The sequence below is a fragment of the Micromesistius poutassou genome (assembly GCF_964030765.1).
Source record: "Micromesistius poutassou genome assembly, chromosome: 10".
In the NCBI taxonomy this organism is placed as follows: Eukaryota; Metazoa; Chordata; class Actinopteri; order Gadiformes; family Gadidae; genus Micromesistius; species Micromesistius poutassou.
The window spans coordinates 7,843,303-7,866,799 of NC_140280.1; the positions used below are offsets into that span (position 1 = coordinate 7,843,303).

General features: G+C 45.6%; 1 protein-coding gene across 2 annotated transcripts in view; it reads left to right on the top strand.

The window, feature by feature from the left end:
- Nucleotides 1-1,023: 1,023 nt before the first annotated feature.
- sptbn2 (spectrin, beta, non-erythrocytic 2) overlaps nucleotides 1,024-23,497 on the top strand; it is a 48,799-nt gene continuing 26,325 nt past the window's right edge. For both annotated transcript variants that reach the window (XM_084473918.1, XM_084473917.1), the window contains exons 1-9: nucleotides 1,024-1,856; nucleotides 16,328-16,479; nucleotides 17,737-17,910; nucleotides 18,611-18,702; nucleotides 19,350-19,430; nucleotides 21,207-21,322; nucleotides 21,739-21,851; nucleotides 22,308-22,495; nucleotides 22,938-23,055. In XM_084473918.1, the coding sequence (XP_084330044.1) occupies nucleotides 1,748-1,856; nucleotides 16,328-16,479; nucleotides 17,737-17,910; nucleotides 18,611-18,702; nucleotides 19,350-19,430; nucleotides 21,207-21,322; nucleotides 21,739-21,851; nucleotides 22,308-22,495; nucleotides 22,938-23,055 (1,143 nt within the window). In that variant the 5' untranslated portion in view covers nucleotides 1,024-1,747. The remainder of the gene's footprint in view (nucleotides 1,857-16,327; nucleotides 16,480-17,736; nucleotides 17,911-18,610; nucleotides 18,703-19,349; nucleotides 19,431-21,206; nucleotides 21,323-21,738; nucleotides 21,852-22,307; nucleotides 22,496-22,937; nucleotides 23,056-23,497) is intronic.

Consider the following 23,497-nt stretch of genomic DNA (forward strand, 5'->3'; position numbering starts at 1 on the left):
CACTTGTTTTTTCAATTTGGCACGTTTGCTTTCGGCAAGCCGAGATGGTGAAAGGAGCAGCCGATTTGAATTGAAAGCTGTTACTCTGTTTTCAAAACGGAAGTTCAAGTACCCTATCTTTTTCTTTTCTTTGACTTGAGCACTTACCTGTTGAGCAGAGACATCTTTAGTTTAGTAATCTAGGTCAAATGGTAATGTATGTTGAATTACCTGTTGTTTTACCAGTAAGACTAACACACAATGGAGTTCAGTAACCTGTGGTTAAGCTAATGGACTGTAATCCCCAATGGTCCCGATGTGAGGACATTTCATTTGTACTGTTTACCATTTACCGCCAACTTATGCATTGCAGAAGTTTGATGGTTTTGCAAATACTTGGCATGTGTGGACAATATCATGCACGCACGCACACACACACACACACACACACACACACACACACACACACACACACACACACACACACACACACACACACATATGTGTATGTGTGGGCAGGAAAGAGCTTGTTACTGCTGCCTACTCTTTCTCAACAACTTCCTTCCTGTCTTAACGCCTTCTGAAAAGTGCAAAGAGGAGGGTTCAGATGAGAGCTTGTGTTTGTTTGAAAAACATAGAGCGGGAGGGGAAGGGGGGGGGAGAGAGAGAGAGAGAGAGAGAGAGAGAGAGAGAGATTTAGTTAGACAGAGAGAGACGGAAGGGGGGAGAGAGACAGGGGTAGAGCGAGAGAGGGAGAGGCATAGCGTGGTTCCTCTGGTGATATACCTTCTGGACAAGCCCCGCCCCACTTCCCCCACAGTTCCCTAGGATCTAAGCCTCGCAGCCATAATCCCCTCCTCCTGCCCCTACCGCCCCGGCGACCTATCAGCAGCAGGGTTTAGTCCACCTCTACACCTACCACCCCCCCCCCCCCCCCCCGCCTGTGTGCCTGTCGTCTCGCTCTCCCCGCCCCTCCCTCCGGCGCTCCTCCCTCTCCAGCACACCTTATTCAAATGACACCAGCTTCAGAGGGCAACAGGCTTTGTTTACACAGCCACCCGACCGCGGCTGGTTCCTGTGCTCTGCTCAATGTGTGAGCAGCCTGCGTGCGTGCTCAAGAGTTTTTGGGAGGGAAACTCTGCGCGGCTCGTGCTCCTACATCGCCCTGAAGTTGTGGAGGAAGTAGCGCACCGAGAAACTTTTCTTCTTCTTTCTTTCTTTTCTTTTTTTTTTTTGTACTTTTTTTAACTCCAAAGGAGGCCTGGAGTGAATAGTGTGGTGTGTTGCACAGAGGAAAGGGGCCGAAACAGAGGAACATTTTGTACTGTAGTTCGAGCTGTGTGTGTGGGGGGGGGGGTTTGTAAAAAGAAAAAAAAAACTCCTTGAAAGAATTCCTCACGCTTTTCCGTGGAAAAAGGTGCAGGAGAGCGCTGAAGAAAGAGGACGGGAGAGGAGCGTTTCCCCGCCTGCTGCTTTGTGCCTTATTTGCTTAGCCACACGTTGAAGGAATACTGAAGGGAAGACCACAAGACTTTTTTTTCTCTTCTATTTTGGACCTAACCAACCTTTTAACCAAGATACTTTTTCTCTTCTAGAGAAACTCTTGTGGGGGCCGTAGTATTTCCCTGCTGTGCATTTCTTTCTGTTTTTACTGGAAAGCCTGCCTCTCCACTGTGCTATGCAGGAGAGCCCCTGATCAGGTTGGCTGTGAAAGAGAGGGAATATATCTGGCTTCCCAGAGAGAGAGAGAGAGCTAAGCGGAGTGGACATGGAGTGGGAACATCAGAGAGACCGGGAGCCATGTTTGTCTCCGGCGGCGTTCGTTAATCAGGTGCAATACTCCAACATCCTGGAGGGGAGGTTCAAACAGCTGCAAGGTAAGAGGAACACCCATAGGGAGGGCTTGGGCTGGGCTAGGACTACCTGAGGAAAAATGTTGAACATGCCCTGTGAATGAACCACGGTAACATGGTTCTAATGTTGATGGTTTTAAAGAAACAGGGTTTCTGGCTTAGGCGAGAGACTTTGTCACGTTGCCATATGGTGATTTCTAAATGTTCTTGACTCCCTTTAGCTGGGAGACAGATTAGGAAACCTTCTGTGCTCACATGACTCAAAATCATTTGAAGAATGAAATCATGTCACCAAACAAAAAGGGGTTTCACCCCCATCATGTCGCTCACACCTCCTTCACTTGGTGGTCTTGTACCATGCCGAGGCCATTGTGTTTTTGCGTGCTTGGCTGCCCAATGGCCCAAGGGTATCTGGGCAGTGAAAAGAACATCCACCACCACACACACACACAGAGTGGGTGTCAGCTCAGAGCGCTAAGGCAGCCAGGCTACTGATCAGCAGGCCACCTGTCCTCTCTTATCCTATTACAGCCCAGCCCTCAGTCTGGAGGTAAAGCCTCCACCACATTTGGAATCACAATGTTTGTTGCATGGTTGGTTGTTGGTGAATTGCAGCATTCCAATGTTCAGGAAATTTAAGGCGGGTAGCGGCCTTCAATATTGGTGATCCACTTTCCCCATATTTGTGGTTTGCCGTGTGCTTCAGGTCCTTTGAATATTAAATATTGAATAATAAAAAAACAATAAATTGTTATTGGGGTTATTGAGGTGATTAATTAACACGTATGCACTAGAGGGCTGTTTGTTCGGTCACCTTTACATGGCATCTACTAGGCTACAGGTCAGGGTTTCTGCTCCATGGAGCTGCAGCAGACCCCCTCAGTCAGAGGCAGGCTGGGGTTGGACAGTCCAACCCAGGCTGGAGGAACACGGAGTGGGCTTGTCTTCTCAGTGGAGCCTGCAAAGATCACACACACTCCTCCTCGCCTGCTGACTGTCTGGAGAGGGGGAAGAGATGTGGGAGGTTTGAATGTGGCAGCAGGAACCGCACACACACCACTGCTCACACATGGAATTCTTCTGGCGTTGGAGTGGTCGATAGAGCTCTTGGATGGAAGGGGGTGATGGTGCCTGTTGCATGGATTTGTGCTGAGGTACAGTCTGGGTGTAGTCTGCCAGACGCACTCTCTCTGTCTCTCTTTGTCTCTCTCTCTCTGTCTCTGTCTCTCTGTCTCTTTGTCTCTCTGTCTCTTTCTGCCTCTTTATTATCTAGTGGGAGTGGAAATATTCAACCTACCCATCTTTTATTTACCTATGAGCCAGCTCATAGAGGCCAGCAGGTGCAGCCCCGACGAGGGTGTAAGAACCTCCTGCGTATGTGATGCTGATATCAGTGGGACTGCTGAGCTGTATTCTACCGGGATCCGTGCAGACGTCTCCACCAGCGGGCTGAGGGAGTGGTTCTGTCGTGCAAAGTGTTTTTCCTCTTGTAAAGTCAGCAGAACGTGACGTTCCGAGGCCGGGCTAATTGCCGACGCTTGCCCGGGGTCCCGCCCCCAGACTGCGTTCTGTTCTCAAAGTCGCGGCCGCCGTCGAGGGGTGAGGGGGGTATGGGGGCGGGGACGGCAGCGTCGGGGGGGAGGAAGGGTGACATCAGGGAGAGGCTGCCCAGGAGGAGTTTGCAATTGAAGTGAAACTTAATGCACCAGTGCATCTAGTACGTTGGACATGCAATGCAGTGCTTTGCCTGGATGAAAAACATACAGGAATAATACAGTATAAACATTTGAACAATAAACTAAAGTAGCGCTACAGTAGCTAACTAAAGTCACAAAAGCGACCCATGTAATGGGAAGTACATGAACATTTTTGCCCCCCCCAAGTTCTTTTGATTAACAATAGATGCAGATGTAGGTTCATAGTTTAGGAGCAGCAGTGAGAGAAGGCTGCTTCACCACACCTCGTTCTTTGATGGTAAAGGGGTTTTTGGGTCCAGCGGGAGAAGAAGAAGGATTAGAGGCGTGGGAGTGCGTGCAGCGCAGTCACATCTTTGGTGCCAAACTGTCTGCTTAAGTATTTTTCACCTGGGGATTGTTGCAATTCGCAGACACACACGCAAGCAAGCACGCACACACGCAAGCACGCACACACACGCACACGCACACCCACACACACACACACATATTTTGGCCACCCTCTCTTGTAAATCCAGTCTGACTTGACTTCAGGCTGATTCCTCCTGTCGCTCCTCCTCTATCTCATCTGCTGATAGCTCTAATCATTCCTGCAAAGCGCCCGTTTCCCCAGGACTCTCTCGTATTTTAACCTTCTCTCCCGCCGTCCTCCCAGTCGCCCATATTTGTAACCTTCCTTTTAAAACCCCAAAATGTCAAGCAAGCACCTATAAATGGGAGGCAGCTTACTGGGACTCAACGAAGTGAAACGTCTTTTGAAGTGAAAGTATTTTAAAGCATATGGTCATGTGGTGATCTCATGTTGTAATTTCATTTCGTCATTCTGCCGTTGGTGTTTTATTTTTTGTTGCCTTACACACGCAGCCTTCTTCACCTTCCTGTGCCGAACAACTTCACAGCAAATTATTAATTAAGATATGTTTTCTCAGGATCAGGGCCAAACAAAAACCTGTCGTTACATGAAGTTACTCAACACGCACGCACAAACACAAGACCTCTGCCACCACATACAGTTCATGTGGACAGTGCTGTGCGTCTCTCTTTCTCTCATGCTCTCCCTATCCCTCACCTTCTCACTCGCTCCAGATTGAATCAGCATGAGAAGCTTAGCTGCAATGTTCGAAAGCAGTAGATGTTGACCTAGGAGGGCTAGACACAAACTGTAGCCTTTATTTCCCAGGGCTGCACCTGTGTGTTTGGTTATTAAAAAAAGCTAAGTAAGAAGTAGGGGTGACCTGAACATTTTGGAAAATTTGAATCTTCGATAGGGTTAAGTCTTTAATAATTAATAATAATTGTGTCAGAAAAATGTGTGTGTGGAACTGCGGGACATTACATTGGCAGGATAGGTGTGCTGAATGAAGCATACGACAGCATTGCTTGGCTTCTAAAAGGAAGGTGATTGAGTCACCTGTGTGAAATTGGCTGTGATATGTTTTCAATAAATGTCCTTATTGTATGTTTGCAATGGCCCCATGTGTGTATGGAAGCCAGCAAACGGAGCGTTTGGTAAGCTATGTGGATGCAGAGTTCACTGTCCTGAGTGCTATCAACCTCTTTGTCAACAAACGGCCATTTTGGAGACATTCTACTGCAATGTAACCCAACTGTCAAAAAGCGCTAAGCAAATATGCGGTGGTCGGGGGTGGGGTCCGTTTGTAGAGCAAGGGCACCTGTTGGTTTTAAAAACTCAAACACATTTCAGGATTCACGCAGGGTTGTGAATGTGCCGGGCTTCAAGATTATCAGGGCGCTAAACTGCCACGCTAGAAGCTAATTCACATGAACCTCTGACCCCAGTTTTAAGCTCATTAGCTGTCACTTACTTTAGCTGATAAAGTCAGATCTTGGCATGCAGTGCTGCATGCCTGCATCCACAGTATACACAGGTAGCATGGCTCATGATTTGTCTGATAATAATATAATAATATAGCATTCACAGTGGCTGACCATTGAAACCAGTGGGGGGTTTTACATTTTTAGAACTCTGTACATTATGTATGTTTCTACATTTAGCATTTGATATGCACCACGGCTGAATGAAGTATTTTCTCAACACAGTGGGATAGTCAGTTTGATAGCTTAGTGTTTCTAAGTTGAACAGTTGAATAAGTTATATTTTAACCTATACTAAAATGGCGGCGCAGCAAACCATGTGACATCATGGATTGAGTTTCAGCCGATGAATCAGGCGATGAATCGGTTGATGTAACTCAATATTTTCCTGAGCCCATTGTTGAATGCTTTGGTGGCCTCCAGCTGCGTTGGTCACATTACTCTGGTGAACGCACACACACACACACACACGCACACATGCACACACACTGGTTGAGGACACGTCTGTCTTTGCACAGTTTTGCTGATGTTTACTTGAGAAAGAAGCAGGGGGCTAGGGTGAGAGGGTGAGGGAGGGGGGGGGGGGGGGGGGGGCGGTAATTAGTGCCTAGGTGACATTTCACACCAGTCGCTGCCTCTATCTTTACTACTGGGCTCATAGACCTGGCCCATGGCCTTAACCCTGCACACACTCACGCGCACACACACACACACACACACACACACACACACACACACACACACACACACACACACACACACACACACACTTGTAGTATTATCTAGAGTTGCAGTTTGCAGTGAGAGTTGCAGTTTGTCCAACCTTGACCCAGGAGGCGGGGTCAGCAGCATTCCAAAGGGTCCAGGACCACCGGGATTGGACCAACCCCCTCTCACCCAACCCACTTCTTCACTCATGTTCATTCCTGTTCTGATAACCAATAAACTGGATACTCTGGTGGTAAGTGTCGAGCTCCCAGTTGAACGGTGCTGGGCTGGAACCCCCCAAATGTCTGCAGCCGACCAGTAGGCCTCCTTGAGAAAGATGCCCTAACCCTCGACCTGCTCCCTAATGGCCTGCATCTAAAACCAGTGGGATGATGCAGATGAAAGCGGCTTCTGAATGACAGTAGATTGTCCATGTTGCTACACAGCCCTCATATCCATCCCCATATGAGGTGAAACAAAAGAAAACACCTCAATGTTGTTTGATGTCACTGGTTATTATACCCTTAGACTTCGTGCTACGATCCAGAATCTTCTTATCCTTTGACCTCGTGCGTGGGTATTAGGCGCTGCTATGCTGTGTTCTTTCGGTGCCCACAAGCTGCAACAAGGCGGTGTGTAGCAGGCCATGCTGCAGGTGATGGGGGTGGTGGTGGTGGTGGTGGTGGTTGAAGTGGGGGGGGGGGGTGGGTGGTTTCAGAGCCAAAGCTGTTTTCATTCTTCTTAGTATTCAGGAAGTGGGTGTGGTGTGGAGAGTATCTGTCCACAGCATACATATACCCACATTTGTTTCTTATTGTTGCTTCGTAATCTTTGAAGGATGTTCCAGAATGTCAATAGTGGAGCCTGGACGTGTCCTTGATGCGATACTCCTGGACCAAATGTTCCTGTCAGATAGATCAGATGTTAAAACAAAGTATGCCTGACAGATGTCCATAAACCGAATAAAGGTGTATGGAATTTATTTAAGAATGATGGATGCAAATGTTTATTAAAGTGCTTTTTATGATTATCAAAGACACTAAGTCATGACAAACAAGAGTAAAATATAAAAAAAATCACCCATGGTTAAATATAAAATATATATAAAAAATATACATTAATGCACTTAAAAACACTGTGTGTTAATATTAATGTATCCTAAATCTGTCTTGCTCTTACTCTAGTAATTTTGATGACTTAGCTCCAGCACAATGTACTGGCTCTGATTCATGGTTATGGAGAAAGACTGGGAGTGATGGGCCTATCTTTACTGGGGAAAAAGGGTGTTGGTGCATTCCTAAAGTATTGTGGATTTTATAGCTTGGGCCCAGATGAGAGACACAGATTCAGCACAGTCGCAAACCCAAGTGTTGCAGCTATTGGATGCAAACATATTGCCAGAATCAAATTCAGCTGGGTGTTATATTAATCCTTTTTTTTTTAAATTTGATTGCCAAAAAAATGCTCAGAGATAATGCTTTTCTTGTTCTGCAGTCTGGTTTATGTTTCTGGAGTTCAGGGTCGATGACACAGAGATGAAAAGTGAGTCAGTTTGACTCCTGGATTTGAGATACTGCAGCTATTTTTTTATTGAATGAAGCTTTATTTATAAGTGATTAAGCAGCTACTGGAGAAGATAAAAAACATACATAGTGTCTCCTTGAAAAAGGCCTTGCTGGTTAAAGCTATATGTAGAGGTAGACTTTTAAATCGTATTTAATAAAAAGAAAAGCTTTATCAGCAAACGTCATGAGAAATGTGTCCAATATTACCGACTATTAATGAATTCATACCATTGTATTACTCGTACAATGGTTACATTTAGAGGAAGTAAAAGCACCACAGGCTTGGCCCCAATGACACGGTCCAGTTGTTCTACCCACTAACTCATTTACATTTAGTTTTATTAACTTTCAGGCGAGCAATTATAGCAAAAACATGTCACATGTCAACAAATTATATGTTTGTGTATGAAAGTAAAAATAGTGATGAAGGTAGGCCTTGTATCACGACATCGGAAAGACTGCAGCTATTTCGGAAGCGTAGGAGCATTGGACTATTAGTCATCATGTTCGTTGTAATGTTTTATGGGTCATTGTTTAGTCAATCGTGAAATGGTTTGGCATTTTGGGGAGACATTTTTGTGTTTCAAACTCCCACAGCGTTTCTCATGCGACCGTGGCAAAGCAAAGTTTTCAATAGCCTAGGTTATCGTATCTTTGTGTTGATTTAAAAACCCCAAGATGCATTCTAATGTACAAGCCCTAAAATAAGCTTATATATCACTTAAGCACGAGTCATTGTAAAACCATCTTCAAGGAAACTTTCCTTGAAGATGGTTTGCTAGTGTGTGTTTGCATTGCTCACTATTCCACCAAAGGGCCACGCAGCTCCAAACGAGGTGTGGCAGCCAACAACTACGCTAACAGGTCTTGTCGCCAGCCGAGGTGCCAATACAGCAGACGCTTTTTGACTTTGTGACAAACGCCTCGCAAACGTAAATAACAGAGCGACGGGTCATGGTGTCTGGGTGTCCCTGTAATAACTAGTCTTGCCCTTGGGCTGTAATCATTCGCAGACTGCATGCCAGCTGGAGGAGAGATGGGACAGGAACCAGCCTGACCACTGTAGGTGGAGGTTTGGTTTTACGGTTTTCAGAAGTCCATGCTAGCGATAGGACCCTTGTCAAAGCCGCGCCGATGTCATAAGAGCCGCTCATCTTATCTCGCTCAAGAATTCCGTATGTAGAAATATTTGAAGAAGATAAGATAAGTTCACTGATTAAGTTGTCATGTTAAAAATGCCTTTTTAAATAGGCGTGCACAACCACTGCGAGGTGTGTATCCAGACGTGTTTGTTTTAGCGATCACAGTTATTAGTTTTTCCCAACCGAAGTCAGTCGTCGCGTTGTCATTTCCCAGCTCTCTGTACCTTCTGCGGAACATTCCTGGTGACTAATGGTGTGTACACGGGCACAAGTCAACGGCATTACCTCACCTCACAATCTCCCAACTAAAGACTGTGATGTGCTCCTCTAATTCATGACACATGAGACCGCACGTCTCAAAGGAGAGAGAAAGAGAGCGAGAGAGAGGGAGAGACGCTCCCAGTGAGAACAAGCCCCCCTGGCTGCTGCCTCTGGCAAAACACCAAACCATAATAATCTTGTTTATGTGTAAGAAAATAAACTAGCTGATTGATGTCTGTAGTTTACTGATGCTCCCCGCTCGAGGACGAGCTGACCGGAGGCCCCGGCATGTGTCTGATGAGGAGAAGAAGTAGGGAGACTGGGTGTCGGGGCTTTACTGGGGTCAGGGCTACTGGGACTGAGGCGAGGGGAAGGCCGGCCGGCTCTGGCCTGAGCCGAGGCACATGAAAGGCGGCGGATTCCTCAGCAGCAGCTCCCTAATGACTCCCAGACCGCCACCAGGGTCTTCAGGAGACCATATGTTGGTCTCACCGGTTCACTTTTTAGTTGCTTATTCACTTTTGCCCATAGAGACTCACAGAGACAGGCCATTAAGGAGAAGGTATATGGGTTAGACAGTGAGTACAGACATAGGTATGGGTTTGAGAGTGAGTACAGAGACAGGCCATTAAGGAGAAGGTACAGGAGTTAGACAGTGAATACAGAGAGAAGCATCCAAACCACTAGTCTTTCCCCCTTCTCGCCCACTTCTTAATGGACGAGTGGCCTCCTGAAGAGGGCTTCTGCCAGTGTCCCCGTCCCGCCCTGAGGACATTTGGGCGACGGAGAACATGTTTGTCAGGCTCATGAGTGCACCGCTCTGCACGGCATCGTTATTATGGACCAGTGTGAGCGCCTCCGCATCATCTGTTCTGAGCCTATCCCAGTGGAAGCCAGACAAGGCCAGTGAGCCAATAGTGCCTACGGATGTACTGTTTGTCTCGCAGTCCATCAAAACCCTAGAGTGGCAGGTGAGGCTGACACCTTTATTACCTCTAGGGATAAGGGTTAGGAAGCATTTATGAAGTGTTTTCATAGCGGCAGTAGTGTTTAACGGCCGTGCACAGTAGCACATTACCTCACCACGCACACACACACACACACGCACATGCACACACGCACACCGTGTGTCTATCATGCTAGGAGACAACCAGCTGGAACAGTTAGGGGGAAGAGTTAGGCGCAAGGTGGGTAAGGTGCCTTGCTTAATGGCAGCTCAACACTTGGAATAGAATCAAGAAGAGGCCTTTTTTTAATATAACTCAATTTCTCACACTTACTTTATCTTGTAGGATCTGATTTTGTGGTTTATTAGTGCTTCTGTTCTCTCTCTCTCTCTCTGTCTCTGTCTCTCTCTCACGCCGTATCTCTGTCTCGCTCTCACGCTGTATCTATGTCTCTCTTTCACGCCGTATCTCTGTCTCTCTCTCCCTCTGTGTACTTACTGTGTACGCCGGATCCATCCAAGGGGAAGGTACAACAAACAGTCTGAGTCATGCAGTGTTTTCTGTGTACACAGTCCAGCAGTTAAGCAAGAATTAACTGTCACCTTGATAAACTGATATGCAGTGACACCACATGTTTCCACACCACACGGTTCCACCATGCAAGTTTTTAAAACTTGCGTCTGAGCACTAACACATTTGCATGTTATTTTCATACCAACTGAAAAACTGCCATTGCATGTCTGTGTTTAATGGCTACTGACACTCCCTCTGTAATTTGTGAGCTTCCATAAAGGTCATTAGCGCCAAATATTACTGGTAGAATTAGCAATTAGACATTATTATTATTAGACAACAGTGGTCTGGTCCCTTCAACTGACACAGCACTCACATGACAACAGGGCCATGTTTGCTGGAAAAGAAAAACTGAAGCGGCTTCAATGAAGTCCTCAGATGCTGCTGCTGATGACGGCTTTGGTGTTTGTTTTGTATAATGAGCAAACACCACAAAGGCCAGGAGTCAGTTTGTCTTGTGTGACACCGTGCTGTTGTGGTGCTTTATGTGTGTCTTGCTGCACATCTTTGGCTGGGTTCTAATTGTTCAACTCTTTATAGTGCACTATTGAGGGGGTCACCATTTTGTTGATTTCTTGGTTTAGGTTGGGTGTACAATTGTGGTCCCTATAATGAATAGTGACCACTCCCGTTTTGAACGGCTCTGCTTCCGGAAGTAAATTACCCATTAACTTTCTGCATTGGCTTTTCAGAAAATTGTTATATAAAGAGTTTTAAGCCTGGAACCAAGCCAATTATCCATCAAGTTAATCGTGACCATAAAAACATTTACTCAAGGCAAAAAAAAGACAGTGTACATTATTATGTGAACGAGTGAGGGAACTACTCATCCCATAAACCATTGCAAACTTTTTCGGACAGCTACCAAATCAATAGTTCAGCACGTTTCTTTCATCTTACAACCTTTGTCATTATTATAGTGTTTATATTGTTAAAAAAGGTTTTGTCATATATTGTGTGTGTATATGCGTGCGTGCTTGTATGTATAGTGTTGTCATTGACATGGTACGTTCCTTCATTCCTGTTTGCCATCACCTCTTGCGCGTCTATCAATGCCGGTTCTACCAGTTCCCACCGAGCGTGGTTGCTAAGACACGTTGGATGATATAAGGTAATAACGTTATTCGTTTTTAATACATCAACATAGTGTATTCCTAGCCTAAACTACCCAAATCACTAAATATCACTGTTAGTGCTCTCATATATTTTAATTTTTGTCATATATTCTATATCAACATATTTTTCAGCTCATTCCCTCTACAGCTCTAACAACAACTCTCTAACTTTCCATAAGTCTAAGGGAAATCATAGTTGCTCTGTGGTAAGCGATCGAGTTCAGTGACAGCAGTTATCGACGACTTGACTTTTGTGGGTGCGGTAAATGTTTCGATGGTAACAGCAAGCTCTACCAATCAAAGACATTGTGTTACACTTACGGATTAATGGTAGTGTAGTGCTTTCAAAACATGTTTTCCTAAAAACTTTTGTTTAACTTGTGGCCTCTACAGGAGCATATGCCATCGTTTCACAGTATATTGGCTCGTGTTACGTATACCTTGGACGGTTGGGACATTATGGCTAATATACAAAACCTCAGAATATGAATGGGGTTTTCATTTCCGGACCCACACTGTTGTGCTCTATAGTGTACCATTCCGATGGAACTCAGCCTGACTGTCATTGAGACTCATGTCCTCCATGCTGGGCGCTGTCACGACACGACCCAGCACTCCGAGAGGAATGCAGCCCGTTCACCCCTCTCTATCTCTCTCTCGCTATCTCTGTCATTGTCTCTGTCTCTTTTTCTCTCTCTCTCTCTCTCTCTCTCTCTTGCTCCTCTTCACCTGCCCACTGAAACAACCTCCCTCTTGATGGTAAACACACATTCCAACCGTTCTGTGTCCTTGTTGTTATATATTAATGCGCGTTCATAGATTTAATGGGTGTTTTTGAGGTTGGTTTGTACCTAAACCGCCTGCTTTAAGGAGACATGCCAAAACAAAGGAAACCATAGTGTCTTTTTTCTTTTTTCACATGATCCTGTGATGTCATGATCCTCCCACTATGCCTATGCTAATTCCCATGATTCATTGCTGCCTCCCAGATCCTTACTCCTGACCTGAACCACCACACACCTAAACGCTAACCCTGCAGGGTCTTCTCAGAGTGTCTAGTGAGACGAGGTGAGTCGTCAAGGAAGTATCGCCTTCTGAGTTCATCTTTTAAAAAGGCAACACGAGCCAGGTGGAGGCCAGGCCCTGAGGACACAAGGGTCCGTTGGGGTTCTGTGTGTTCAGACCACAGCCCGAGCCAGCCTGTCATACGATCCAAATACAAAAGCCATGCGTCTTCTTCTTCCTGGGCCGTTGTTGTTTTGTGTTACCGGTGACATCCAGTCCCTCCTGTCTCTTTGTTTGGTCTGGCACTCTGAAGAACGCTTGGCTGTGGTTTTAGAGCCAAGGTCAGCGGACTAGACGGCGTCTCCTGGAGAACCGAGGCTCCGGGTGTTCGAAGCAGTGAGCGTCGTGTCACGTTGTGTTACCTGTTCTGTTGCGGTCAGCAGTCGGCCCATTTAGCTTCTCTCTCTTTACCCCTCCCGCTCTCTGCCTCTGTCCCTCTCTGTCTCTCTCCCTCTCTCTGTCGCTTTCTATTTATTTTGTCTCCCTTCGCTCTCTGTCTCCCTCTCCCCCCCTTTTTTTTCCCTTTCTTTCTTCGCCACTGTCTCCATTATCTGCTCAAGCCCTTAAGCAGAAAAAGACAGAGAGAGCTGTGGAAAGTGTTAGAAGCTATCTGTGAGAGTTATGCTTCATTGTTACAGAGAGGCATAAAACATCCAGTTTCGTTTTATTGGTATCTGGAATATTTTTATGAGAAGTATTCCTGTGTGTGACTCAGCGGACCATTCCTCTGTGATCTACGATCAGTAGCCAGCACAAGCCCTCGTTCCTGTGATAATATCGGTTTCCCGCTCTGAGCTCAGCCAATCTCGGATCCACGGCAAGGTCGACTGGAAAACAAACCGCTGGGGACGAATGAATGAATGGAAAATTTGAAGACGTTTTCAACATTCATTTGAAAAACATTGCAATGAACGTGTGACCAAATCCGGTCATGGGTGGTAGGTTGAGTGTGCACACCACATCGGTCTCTGCCCTTCAATCGACTACCCAGTTTGTCTTCAGTCGTACTGTGCATATAAGCACATAAAAAGGCCCATACAACGAATTGATAAAGAATAAGCATGCTTAGTGGTAGGTGGTAAAAGCAGTTGGGGGTTAAGAGAGAGGACACTGACCACTAGAAAACCGGAAGTGATATAGGCTGACAGAAGACATAATCGTTAAGTCACTGCTGTGTTTAGTCACTCCACCCCTGAAAAAGAATGAGAGTGACACTTCACATTTTCTTCTGCTTTTACCAACCCCCCCCCGGGACTGTAGCTGATCATTTCACAACGTGCACACTTTCCGTTCAATTGAAACAAGATGGTATTTTCTCATCACCATAACGACAATCCTTACCGTGTTGCCGTGTGACTTCATTTGGATATTGTTACACCAGTTTTGGTGATGAGATGTTTTATATTAATCCCAGACCGTCAATCATATAATCGTACAAATAGGATATAGTAGGATCGAGATATAATGGAGTAGAATCTCCTTAAAAGAAAGTGTCTCCTTAAATATATAGAAAATATACAAAACAATTCAACACATTTAATATATCGCAGACATTGAAAAAAAGTCAGTTCTTAGACGTTTGCGACAGCCCCACAGGAAGCACCTGGGCGGCTCGTTCTCTAGCATCGAAAAACATTGCAAACATTATTCATTCGTGTATAGTCAGCTTCTATCCATACACAGAGGGGGATTTCATCTGTTCGTGAGCACGGACAAGGCTGTTCCATAATCAAGTTAAATGCAGTATTACTGAGCAACAGGGGGTGTGTGGAAAGGGGGAGGTGCGAGAGATAAAATATCAATAAACCAGCAGAAAGGAAGTGGGAGGGGGGAGGCACCGGGCTGGGGTCTCCATGGAGACGCATCCTGTCAAGGTGAATCGGCCACCTGTGCTGCTTGCACCTTTCCCATGTGCAGGAAGAAGCTCTGCTGCGTCACCGCTCTGCTAAAGGCCTGAGATGTCCTCAGGGAGTTCATTTAATCATCCTGAAATAGAGCAGCTCGCTGTCACGCCCCTTACTGTTCAGAGCTATGGAACGCTGCTTTTTTGCAACATTTGAGATGTTTTGATGTGTTTTACTTACTTTTATTTTACATTCTATATCATTTCCATTTTCTGTAACATGAGCAGAATTATTTTAAACACGATCTTAAATGAAAATGTCTGTCCTTTCTAGTTTCTATGTGTTTTCTATATCTTGAATTTCAATTGTAAAAAGAAAAAATTGGCACGGGATTGAAAAAAAAGATCTGAATCTGGGCTGGAGAACAATAGCTCAGAATAGCATGCAGAGCGCATACTAAACCGAGCCTGTTTATTCCCGAGTGAATAGTCCACAACCATACCAACTTCATTCAACTATTGCACGTGCATCTTTCTGGAGCTGTTTTTGTTCACTGATAATTGCTGCGGTTCCTTTAGCGTTTGGGGGTGAGGTAGGTTTGCGTCTCATTAGCAGTCACCGTAGAGTATTTCCCACTGCGTGTCCTTTGCTTTCAAAAGCTAATTAGCAGCACGGCGCTGGTGTGCTGTGCTGTGCTGTCTGCTGCAGGGCTTTGCTTCCCTTCGATCTGTTTGTGTGTTGGTGCAGTTATCTCACAACCACCTCACAAGTGAAGTGTGCTGAGAGGGAGGTAGAGTGAGGTAGACCTGAAGATGCAGAGACAGAGAGAGGTAGACCTAAAGATACAGAGAGAGAGAGTTAGAGATGGAGAGAGATAAATGAGGTCACCTAGCTAGGTTGACGTAGCAGGATTAGCGTCTTACTCCCCTGCTCCATATGTCTGGGATACTGCTGCTATAACTTCCTTTATTGAAAGTGTTTTTCTAGGCCCCGGTTCCTATAAAAATGTGGCAGAAACAAGGTCAAGTGAAAAGCAGTGCCCAAACTCCAATGTTGTTCTTTTTGATGTGCTAAACTCATTCAAGTGTCAGCCTGTTTAGCAGTGCTAAACTCAGTGCTTAGACCCAAGTATGTGGCCGACCTTAACTCACAGCTTAAACATAGGTGTGGTTCTGTTTGTCCAAGCTAAACTCTGTACTTCAACTTAAGTGGAATCCTTTTAAGTTGAACTCAAAACACTCCCTTAAACACAAAGGTCATTCTGTTTAGCCGGAATAAATGTAGTCACTTCAAGTTGAGTGTGATTCGGTCACTCTGAGCGCTAAAATTCAAAGTCTGGCTCTGCTTGGACACAACCTTCCATTTTCCCTGGGCTCTTGGTGCAGAACGTTAATTAAACATCCTTCAGGACCCACGTCCCTGCTTGGAGAAGAGCGGATCTGGAGCTCCGGTGGTGTAAAGCCTCCACCCACAGCCCGTCCGCTCTGTCTGCCCAGTGGACCGCTCACGATCCTGGTCACCCGCGAATGAACAAATGGCTCGGAACAAACGCAATTACAGCTGCGCAGCTGTTGCCATCTGATGTTAACACCGTCTACCGCCAGGAAATTAAACAGTGGTCCTATCATGTTCTCATCGTTTTAATTGAGATAAGCAACAGTGCTCAGCGCTGGAGTGGCTAAGTAGAGATATACCTTCTCCTTCTCACCGTCCTCCGCCTCCTGTTTGTGTGTGTGTCATTGCAGACGAGCGAGAGGCCGTGCAGAAGAAGACCTTCACCAAGTGGGTGAACTCTCACCTGGGCCGCGTCACCTGCCGCATCGGGGACCTGTACACGGACCTGCGCGATGGACGCATGCTCATCCGCCTGCTGGAGGTCCTCTCTGGGGAGCAGCTGGTCAGTTGCCACGCCTGCCGCCCGCAGCTGCAACAAACTAACAAGTTTGGCAACCTAGCGTGACCGCCACCTCCCCCGCACACACACAGACACACACATGATGGCACATGACACACACATGCAGATGCAAACTCACTCACGCAGGCATGAATGCACAGACACTCAAACACACATACTTTACCTTCCTCACTCATGCAGACACATGCAGACACACGCACTCACTCTCAAACACACACTCTCTCTCACTCACTCGCTCACTCGTACGTACACAAATTCACTCAGTCACTCACTCATTTCTGTACTCACACTCAAACACACATTGGCTCTCCAGTCACTCATACACAAACTCACCCACCCACACGCTCTCATTAGCTCCCTCCCATGACACATGACTCAAATCTCCGAGCATGATGTCCTCCTGATGTTGCCTCAGCTGTCATCCGCCTCAACTCTTACTGCCCTTTTCACCTCTCTTCCCCTTTATTCGGATTTCATTAGTTCACCGAGTTCAGACCAAGTCTATTACCTTCTGCTTTCTTCTGAATACTGAATACTAGTAAAGGTGCATTTCAGCTGTGGCTAAAAATGTGCTGGGTTTGATGCCCAATTTCCGCTGCCTAACCTGTAGGCCTCTTGAGCAAGATGGCCCAGCTCCTGATAGTATATATCTGAAATCACTGTAGGTTGCATCTGCTAAATCAGGGTTCCCCAACCTCTTTATTACTGAGGCCAATATTGTGAGGTATGCATATTTTTAAGAACATAAACACTAATTTCTCCTCCTTATTTTTCACCTCATCCTTTCCCTCTCTCCTTCTCTTCCTCCCCTTTCTCTTTTTTACTTCCAATCCCTCCTCCTTCTTCCATCTCTTCCTTGTTTTCTCCTCCTCCTCATTTTCATAACTCATCCACTTCTCCTCTTCTCCTCCCCCACTTCCTCCTCCTCCTTCTCCTCCTCCTCCTCCTTCTCATCCTCCTCCGCACCCTAATCCCTCTCCTCCTCTTCTTCCTCTTCCTCTTCCTCCTCCTCCTCCTCCTCCACATCCTCCTCCTTCTCATCCTCCTCCACACCCTAATCCCTCTCCTCCTCCTCCTCCTTCTCCTCCTCTTCCTCTTCCTCCTCCTCCTCCTCCTCCTCCTCCTCCACATCCTTCTCCTTCTCATCCTCCTCCACACCCTAATCCCTCTCCTCCTCCTCCTCCTCTTCCTCTTCCTCACCCTCATTCTCATCCTTCTCCTCATCCTTCTCCTCCACAGCCCAAGCCCACTAAGGGCCGTATGCGTATCCACTGCCTGGAGAACGTGGACAAGGCTCTGCAGTTCCTCAAGGAGCAGAAGGTCCACCTTGAGAACATGGGCTCCCACGACATCGTCGACGGCAACCACCGCCTCACCCTGGGCCTCATCTGGACCATCATCCTACGCTTCCAGGTAGCGCCCGGCAACACACACACACACACACACACACACACACACACACACACACACACACCTGCCCCTCGTTGAAAACCACCTGGTGCTTCGTTAGCCAAACCACTCCCTCTATTAAATGGACCAATCCGGTCTCTGCATGCAGCCCACTCTTTCCCCAGGCGAGAACAGAAGTCTGCTGAGTTGGCTTTTTTGGGGGATTGAGATTCTTGGATAACGTGTTCCGTCTATTTCCACTTTCCATAGCACCCTGTCGAGGTTCTTTGAACTCATTGAAATATGACAAAATAAATATGAAGATAGTTCACAGATTATATACAGTTTGGGAAAGGGACAGGATACTCTATATATCTAGTAGTCGTGGTGATTTACTCACAGCCGAAAGTTTCTTGGTTCAAACCCCACTGTCAACTGTAGGCATCCTCGGGCAAGATGCCGTCACCCCTACATGCACAGTAAAAACCGTACCTTAAGGATTTACCACAAGTTGCTTTAGATACAAGTGTCTGCAAGTTCATGTAAATACGCCCGGAATTGTACTTACCAAATATCTATGCAAGACCATCCTTCATGCAAAGTCTAAATCGCCCATAGCAATGTGTCATCAATAGGGTGAGCACGTCCCAGCCTGTGTGATCATGTCGGGAGCCCTGTCTGTATGTCGTGAGCAGTGTGTTCATGTCCTGATGTCTGTCCACAGATCCAGGACATCAGCGTGGCGACAGAGGACAACAAGGAGAAGAAGTCTGCTAAAGACGCCCTGCTGCTCTGGTGCCAGATGAAGACGGCTGGGTGAGGAACCAGAGAGGGATAGGGTGGTGGTTGTGGTGTTTGACTCCCAGCCAAAAGGTCCTGGGTTCAATCCCTCCAAGGCCACGGGCAAGAGAGCGAGATGTTTAACTCTGTGCTTAACCCTTATTGTATGTTGTATGTACTGGCACTTAAAAATAGTACTTAGCATTGAGTAGCATCTTATCCTAGCTAGCTTTGTTGTGTACGGGGAATGGGTTAATCTAGCGATTGTTAGTGCTTGGCACTTTGTTCTATGAACATCCTTACTGTACCAACAGCGATATATTGTTTCTTCTCTTCTGACAAATGTACTTATTGTAAGTCGCTTTGGATAAAAGCGTCTGCTAAATGCCCTAAATGTAAATGTTACCCCTACCTGCTCCTTAAAGACATGAAGCTGTGTTCACTGCTCAGTCGCTTTAGATACTTTAGAAGTATATTTAGATACAAGGTCTCCCTATACCACAATTGCGTCTAGCTGCTCCTTGATAACATGTACTGCTAAGGCCCTTCGGATAAAAGCATCTGCTAGTTGACTAAATAAAAAAATATAAATAAATGATATATAAAATATATAAAGAAAATGTTATTGTGTAATAGGAGACTGGAGTTTATGATTGATTTCTCTTTGTTCCCGTCCTTCGCAGATACCCTAATGTCAACGTCCACAACTTCACCACGAGCTGGAGGGACGGCCTGGCGTTCAGTGCCATCGTGCACAAACACAGGTCAGTAACTGTTGCACATTCCACACCGTCCCCGTCACCTACTGAAACCTCCCCCGGCAGACTGAGCCTGTGTACTGATGGATACTGGGATAAGACGGATAAGAGTGTCACCAAAAGATGATTCCGTGTTTATGCATGTAGCGTTTGTTTATGCGTTTTTTATATATTGATGAATTTAGAACTATACTAATTACAATTACAAAATAGTTTTTAAAATGGGAGGAGGTTTTCCTTTGAGAGAGATGTTGAATTCAGAACCTTATCGGACAGTATAAATCGACCAGGAATTATGTTGACCCACATGCCTGCATATACATTCAGGGATGGCAACAATACAAATCGAAATAATAATAAAAGGCTAAAAGGATGCTTAAATGCATATTATATTCATATCTTGGAAGCACCTCGAAGCAGCTTGTATTCCCACTCTTCTATTAAGTTCTCCATCTGTTCCTGTATCTTCTCCTCCTTCCTTCACTTGAACCGCCTGCAGTTTGGCTTCAACAAGAAAGAGTAAAATTGGATGTATGTTGACCTAGATCACAGAAAGAGCAACCTACTTAGTAATATTCATAATGCAGAGCCGTGCTGGGAAACTCACTGGCTCCCCCTGCTGTGTATAATGACGCTATCATTCCTAGACGCTCATTTGCCTCATTTCCTCTGAGTCAAATAATGGATAACTTTCTCGGTCGGGGAGGAAACTGAGCTTTTGAATGGAGTAACTGATCTGCAGGTTGCATGTAAATTTGACCATCTCCATTTACAGGTTCAGAACCTATTCATAGCAGAGGGGAGGAGATTGTGGTAGTCTTGTCAGGTTAGAGCTAGCGGGCTAACTGTTGAAGCGTGATGCTTCTTTGTGTTTTTTCTTCTTCTACCTCTGAAGAAAAGATACCGTCCACACATGGTATGGAGTGAAATGAATTACAAATCGGTATCATTACAGTGAGGCAAATCCATATGGGGGAAATCCTAGTGGCTAGCCATTTCTAGCCCAAACTGACCCCCCCCAGTCCCATCCCACCAGTAAACATCCTAGAGCCAGATGCCTTACCCCGTACCTGCTCCTGAATGTATGTGCATCTAATGCATCCACAGATCCAGTGTCAGCCCCTTCCAATATAACTATACATGATGCATTGAATTTTTTTTTTTTAAAGGTCATAAAGTCAATAACTGGGTGCACTCGCCATTGTTGTAAACAACCCTGTGACGCACCATTACCCAATCAACTTGCTCATCTACCGCTCACATGGCTCCCTGATTGAGAGGGTTCCACCCACGCCAAAGTCTGACATCAGCACCACTAATCGTACCATCACAGAGGCACTCAGTCCGGACACAGCAGCGTCCTCTGCCGGACGGTTAGAGCTGTACCACCAGCCCACATCTGACTACTGCTATTAGCCTCATAATTAACAAGATGTTGTAGAAGCCAAATGCAACGTGGTGCATTGTAATTCTTTGTTTTCTTCTTCCCCGAGACTCTGCAGCTCTGCATTAACATGCAAGTGCAACAATAATTTAATAATAAATCAAATAAAATATATAAATACATTTAACATGAATAAATAAATTAAATAAATACAAAAATAAATAAAAACATCTGACATGTTGAAATGCTTATAAGAAATAAGGAAAGAGTAAAGACTATTTATTACTGAGTGATTGACTCACAGTTTTGGTCATTCCCCTGAGTTGCAGTTTCCTTCCCTCCTTTCCTGTCTGATTAAAGCTTAAACCTTCTCTTCCCCGTTCGTCTCCTCTCCTCAGATCTGACCTGATTGAGTTTGACACCCTGAAGAGGTCGAATGCCCACCACAACCTCCAGAACGCTTTTAATGTGGCGGAGAAGGAGCTGGGGCTCACCAAGCTGCTGGACCCAGAAGGTGATTAGGTCTAGTCCCTCGGGGTTGTCACAGGGTCGCTCTTAGCCCCAGACCTTCTGTGTGTGCGTGTGTGTGTGTGTGTTGGTCTAGAGCAGATTGATAACAGCTTAGACTGTGTTGCAGCATTTGTCACCACATGCTGAGATCACAGGGAGGATGTCCATGTATGGTCACTAGTGACTATACATGGACATCCTGGAAAGGCTGATTTGTAAATGAAAGCAATTTTTACATTACAGAATTTTAATGTTTCGGTTTAACTCCAGCTGTTTCCTTTGGTTTCCCCCCAAATCTTTGAAAAATTGTATGTAGACCCACGGTCTATGGTTCTAATTCTGACAAGAGCAGTGGTGTCTCTCTCTCTCTCTCTCTCTCTCTCTCTCTCTCTCTCTTCCTCTCTCCCTCCCTCCCTCCAGATGTGAACGTGGACCAGCCAGATGAGAAGTCCATCATAACATATGTGGCCACCTACTATCACTACTTCTCCAAGATGAAGGCTCTAGCCGTGGAGGGAAAGAGGATCGGCAAGGTCAGGCATCTCCCAATCGGCCATGTTGTCTTCCTGTTCCTGTCTATTCATCATCATGCATTCAATTGAATTCAGAAAACGTTACCGTCCCATGAGAAAATTCATTTGTGGACAAACTACCTGTGACAGGCAGACGAACAATAACAAGGGAAACATACCAGTTGCTAAAATCAGGGGGGCTAGATGGCCTGCTGTCGTCAGGGTGTACAGGGTGTTATTCCCGGCCAAAAGTTTCTGGGGTCAAACCCCAAAGTCCACAGTCTAAAATGAGGATGTTACAGCAGAAATACCGGACAGTGGAAAGAATTAAAAAGAGATTAAACATTAAAATAAGAATATGCGAAAACCTTCACAACAATATAAAATCTAAGCTAAAATACGAACAAAATGAAATAATTGCTTTGCACCTGCTTGTCTCACCTTCCTCTCTCGCTCTCCCTCTCCCCCCCCCTGCAGGTGCTGGACTACGCCATCGAGGCAGACCAGCTGATCGACAAGTACGAGAGCCTGGCGTCTGAGCTGCTGCAGTGGATCGAGCAGACCATCCACACGCTCAACGACCGGCAGCTGGCCAACTCCCTCAACGGGGTCCAGAACCAGCTGCAGGCCTTCAACTCCTACCGCACCGTGGAGAAACCGCCCAAGTGAGTCTCAGTGGAAGGGTCTTGGTTCAATCCCCGATGTCCACAGTCTTCCTGTAGGCGGCCTGAACCTGGCCTGATGCCGTGAACCCTGCACGCTTCTTAATGTATCTAAAAGAACACTTGAAATAAACGGAGATGGTCAATAGTGAGTTGTTCTATTCAACATATACAGGGATGGTTTTCGGTTCAGAATCTCTAGACCTTGAGGTTTATTTGTCTATGGTGTGTGCATATCATATCTTATGGTATACATTTCTTATATGCATCTTCTCAACATAGTCATGATCACGATATTAGGTATGATAATAGAGACATAATACCAGTACCAGAACTAGCCTGCTGTCTTCTGAACAAGGAGTATGAATCAATGATAAGTCTGGTGTGTCGGCTCTCTGGAGTGGCTGTTAAAGTAGGGTATGTCTTGTCTGCTTGTCGCCTGCAGGTTCACAGAGAAGGGAAACCTGGAGGTTCTGCTCTTCACCATCCAGAGCAAGATGAGAGCCAACAACCAGAAGGTGTACATGCCTCGCGAGGGGAAGCTCATCTCTGACATCAACAAGGTACGGGTCAGCCCTGGAAAACCTGTTTAACCACAATGCAGCAATGTCACAACATACCACGCATTCTCACCACTCATTCTCTGTTCCACATCCTCTTGTATGCACTGTGATTTACTTAACTAGGAAGTCACATTCATACCATTCAAATAGATACTGCTGCTACTGTGGTAGGAGGACATTTGCAAATTTTCCTGGATACTTGGCATATTCACTTGTCATATTCATTTGATCATATTCACAGTTTTTTTAATACATATATAGTTAGATTTATATATAATATTAATATTTATATAATATTGATTCATAAATAGTAGTGATATGTATGTAGTATTGTCAATATGAAGTATTGATCATTTAATACATATGAATAAGTAGAATTCATTAACATGAATCCAATTATAATATGAACTGATAAACCAGTAGCACCCTAGTCTCAGGATAA